Source organism: Mizuhopecten yessoensis, unplaced genomic scaffold, assembly GCF_002113885.1.
Source record: "Mizuhopecten yessoensis strain PY_sf001 unplaced genomic scaffold, ASM211388v2 scaffold4121, whole genome shotgun sequence".
NCBI lineage: Eukaryota > Metazoa > Mollusca > Bivalvia > Pectinida > Pectinidae > Mizuhopecten > Mizuhopecten yessoensis.
The window spans coordinates 1,254,928-1,260,367 of NW_018405386.1; the positions used below are offsets into that span (position 1 = coordinate 1,254,928).

Here is a 5,440-nt window from a genome sequence, read left to right on the forward strand (position 1 = left end):
ATGTAAGTAAACACCAATTTACTAATGAANCTGTGACCTACGGAAACAAATGCTTTAGGAGGGTTTCGGCTACGTTGTGGAATAGCTTACCATCTGCTATTAGAAAGTCAAATACCATGGCCAAGTTCAAGAGGGACATCAAAACTCACCTCTTCACGTCTTCATTTAAGAATCTTTGTATAGACGTCATGTAAATACCACCCTTTTATTTGTTCAATTATGTGCACATTGCTTACTTAAATGTATAAAAGTGATTGTAAGCCTTTGTTTTTTGTTTTCACAATTATAACCATTACTATTATCCATATGTTGTAAAGCGCTCTAGAGTAATTTTACAAATTATATAGGGCGCTATATAAATGTTGTATATTATTATTATTATTATTATTATTATTATTATCCAATCTCCAATAATGTAAAACATCCAGTCTGAAAATCTGTTTAAACTTATCTAGCTTCTTTTTGATTTTTTTTATCTTAGATCTTTACAACATCCAGTCTGATGAATGTAGTTAGGTATAAAACCTGAAACAATCAAAATTTTAACTTACACAAGAAAACACATAAACGAAAGAACAGAAAATGAAAAATACCAAGGATTGGTTTGTAAATTGCGTTTTTATTCATTTTCCCCCTAATACTGTAACTGCTAGACAATGTTGGACCGACAATCCACAAGGCTGCTGACACACGTGGCCTGGAAGAGAAATAAATGAATGTGAGTCTCAGTTTTCCCCATGATAAAGATTTGTGTGTAATTTATCTATAATTTCAGGCATTGAATAATTACAACTATTTGATAAAAAAATATGTATAAACTATTACAGACAGACCTGAAAACAGAACATTTCATCAGAACTTTAAAGAAAAACTCAGCGTAAACAACGTCACATTTCTCAGGGATTACAGTAAATAATACCACATTTCTCAGGGATGACAGTAAACAATGTCACACATTTCAATATTGGATAACACTCAACAATGTCACACATCTCAGTGATGACAGTAAATAATGTCTCAGGACTCGGTGACAATCGGAAACAATGTCACATTTCTCAGGGATGATAGTAAATAATACCACATTTCTCAGGGATGACGGTAAACAATGTCACACATTTCAATATTGGATAACAGTAAACAATGTCACACATCTCAGTGATGACGGTAAACAATGTCGCACATCTCAGGGATGACCGTTAACAACGTCGCACATCTCAGTGATGACCGTAAACACCGTCACACATCTCAGTGATGACCGTTAACAACGTCACACATCTCAGTGATGACCGTAAACAACGTCACACATCTCACTGATGACAGTAAATAATACCACATTTCTCATGGATAACAGTAAACAATGTCACACATTTCGATGATTACAGTAAACAATGTCACACATCTTAGTGATGACAGTAAATAATGTCTCAGGACTCGGTGACAATCGGAAACAATGTCACATTTCTCAGGGATGATAGTAAATAATACCACATTTCTCAGGGATGACGGTAAACAATGTCACACATTTCAATATTGGATAACACTCAACAATGTCACACATCTCAGTGATGACGGTAAACAATGTCACACATCTCAGGGATGACAGTAAACAATGTCACACATCTCATTGATGACCGTTAACAATGTCACACATCTCAGTGATGACCCTTAACAACATCACACATCTCAGTGATGACCGTAAACAACGTCGCACAGCTCAGTGATGACCGTAAACAACCTCACACATATCAGTGAAGGCCGTACACAACGTCGCACATCTCAGTGATGACCGTAAACAACGTCACACATCTCAGTGATGACCGTTAACAACGTCACACATCTCAGTGATGACCATTAACAACGTCAAAAATATCAGTGATGACCGTTAACAACGTCACACATCTCAGTGATGACCGTTTACAACGTCACACATCTCAGTGATGACCGTTAACAACGTCACACATCTCAGTGATGACCGTTAACAACGTCACACATCTCAGTGATGACCGTAAACAACGTCACACATCTCAGTGATGACCGTAAAGAACGTCACACAGCTCAGTGATGACCGTTAACAACGTCACACATCTTACTGATGACCGTTAACATCGTCACACATCTCACTGATGACCGTTAACAACGTCAAACATCTCAGTGATGACGGTTAACAAAGTCACACATCTCAGTGATGACCGTTAGCAACGTCACACATCTCAGTGATGACCGTAAACAACGTCACACATCTCAGTGATGACCGTTAACAACGTCACACATCTCAGTGATGACCGTAAATAACGTCACACATCTCAGTGAAGACCGTTAACAAGGTCACACATCTCAGTGAAGACCGTAAACAAATTCACACATCTCAGTGATGACCGTTAACAACGTCACACATCTCAGTGAAGACCGTAAACAACGTCACACATCTCAGTGATGACCATTAACAACGTCACACATCTCAGTGATGACCGCTAACAATGTCACACATCTCAGTGATGACGGTTAACAACCTCACACATCTCAGTGATGACCATTAACAACGTCACACATCTCAGTGATGACCGTTAACAACGTCAAACATCTCGGTGATGACGGTAAATAACGTCACATATCTCAGTGATGACCGTAAACAACGTCACACATCTCAGTGATGACCGTTAACAACGTCACACATCTCAGTGATGACCGTTAACAACGTCACACATCTCAGTGATGACCGTTAACAACGTCACACATCTCAGTGATGACCGTTAACAACGTCACACATCTCAGTGATGACCGTAAAGAACGTCACACATCTCAGTGATGACCGCAAACAACGTCACACATCTCAGTGATGATCGTAAACAACGTCACTCATCTCAGTGATGACCGTTAACAAAGTCACACATCTCAGTGATGACCTCAAACAACGTCACAATTCTCAGTGATGACGGTAAACAACGTTACACATCTCAGTGATGACCGTTAACAAAGTCACACATCTCAGTGATGACCGTATACAACGGCACACATATCAGTGATGACCGTAAACAACGTCACACATCTGTGCAACACATCTCATTTACGATCGTAAATAACGTCACACATTTCGTTGATGGCCACAAACGATGCAACTCAGGTCAGTTATGGTCGCAACCAGCGTCACACGTTTAGAGGTGAACAAGAATATCCCATGTCCAGAAATCTAATAAATGGCGATGATTTTTTTCATGAACCTATGGGATAGATGTTATTGGCATTGGATCCGAAACATTCAGATATAATTACATTTAGTAGGAAAAGAAAATATGACATCCACTGATAGTTTATATACACATGTATATATAATTACTTGTTAAAATTTGACAGTTCTATGGTATGACATCTGTTGTTTATGATACAAACTTTGTTATTGGTCGGTGTTACACAGGTACAGTTATTACAGTTACTACTGATCGTCTTCCTCTTCCTGATCATCGTCCCGTCCATCATCACACAACCTGTATCATAACATAGTTAAAGTGATATCACTTAAATGAAATAAACTTTAATATGGAATCCAATATGACCTGTTTTTCAGTTAAAAGCAAAACATGTTTTGCAAATCTGTATGAAAAAAATACATGTATTTCCAGACAAGTTACGAGTCCAAATTGCTGTGTTAATTATGAGATTATGACGTTTTATCATTAAACAAGATGGATCGCAAGAAAACTGTCAAGAGAAGAGTATTGCATTTGTCAGAGAACATTGTGACGTTATACGATATTGAGGAGACGTAGTCAAACGAATATTGACCTGCTCTTTCTTTCACGGTACTTTCCTGTGTACAGTTTTAATGCGATTCATCTTGTTTCATGATTATAACATTATTTTGCAACTAATATAACAATTAATGATAGTTATTTCGGTAAATGTGTGGTTATATGGACATGAATAGTGATATAAGTCTCGTTTTCTTGTCAGCTGATATTACTTTCTAAGGATCATATAACCACATATTCACCTCGTTAGTTAAAAACATAATAAGAAATACCAACCTCCCAATAATGCATAGATGTCAGATTCTTTATTAGTAACTACTGTTGATATTTATTAGTTATTACTATTGATATTAATTAGTTATTACTATTGATAAAGATAAAATCACTATTTGCTTACTTCTCAAGCAAAAACATCCACCGTCAGCTGATCTGTCCTTCAAGGAGCAGTGAACCAGATTGTTTTTCTCCAGTCTGTACACACATCTGTGTCCCTTTGACATGCGGCAGTCACAACTGTGCAGAAACACGAGAAAATTAAAAGGTATATTGGTTCGTAACACAGAAGCATCCACGAAATACCATCATCTCTTGGTGACAGATGCGAGATGTGAGTCCTACCAAAAGCTAGCGACGAGTTGTGAGCTTTTAGATTTCAAATATACATTGTGTAAACCGGAATCGGTCGAATCCGGATCTTTGTCTAAACCGGCTAGACATGTTTGGTCCCTGGAAATGTTTTCTTTGATGATAGTAATTAAACTCTAGCTAAACCGGATTCTGTCTATTCATACAAACCGGCATTGTTTTACGGTCCCATCCATCCTCTCTAGTAAATCTCCTCTCTACAAACCTGCCAAATAGCTAAGACCAAGTAGTGTCCGGTTTAGACAGGGTCCACTGTATATTTGTACAACGCATTATTTTACATAGCAATTATTCCAAAATTGAATAATATTTATTTTTGCTAATTTTATCACTTTTCCCGCTAACATTGTGGTGTAAGTTTGCGTACAACGGAAATATATATGGGTTTTTTCCAAAGTATAAATGGCGCAGTATCGGGAGTGGAATCAAAGATCTGGTTTTAATCAGATTGACTTGGTGATAAATGATTAGCGGTGATGTTCCCGTAAACTTATACAGAAGTTAATTTATCACATGTTTACTTTGTTTTTCAGTTAATACAACCATGTCATATATTTTGCTTTTGAATTCATATATCATAACCTATTGTTCGTCATTAAAAGATAATGAAACGGTGTAATGACTTCTATAGATAATATTATGACGTCACAAAATGGAGATAATAGATATATAGACCAAAAATGTCGGAATTGAGACTTCAAAATGACACGGGTGTGCATTTTCGCATTATTAAAAACATTTTTTGATTATGATGCATTGAAGATCTTCGTTTCCATTTCATGTGAGATTGATGAAACTCGTAATGATTCTTTTCAGTTTAGTTCGCCAAAAAAAAACCCACTCCGGTTTCATTAATTTCACATGAATGGAAATATCTATCATAGCTCCAAAAACACGTTAGTTTTTCAAAATTGGTTACCATAGAAACCTTAATGTAAATTGCTGTTTTTGTTACTCAAATACTTACTCGTCAGCACATGGGCGTCGTCTCCCTGCAGCCGATAACACTACCAGGAAAAGCAGGACCGCGCTTAGTGTAGCCATATTGT

General features: G+C 37.1%; 1 protein-coding gene across 1 annotated transcript; it reads right to left on the reverse strand.

Annotated features, from left to right (window-relative positions):
* Positions 1–607: 607 nt before the first annotated feature.
* Positions 608–5,440, reverse strand: LOC110448537. The gene is made up of 4 exons (XM_021494823.1): positions 5,359–5,440; positions 4,144–4,259; positions 3,388–3,482; positions 608–697 (listed from the first exon to the last, which is right to left on the reverse strand). Exons 1-4 carry the CDS (start codon positions 5,433–5,435, stop codon positions 650–652), a joined length of 336 nt encoding a protein of 111 aa, XP_021350498.1. The 5' UTR covers positions 5,436–5,440; the 3' UTR covers positions 608–649.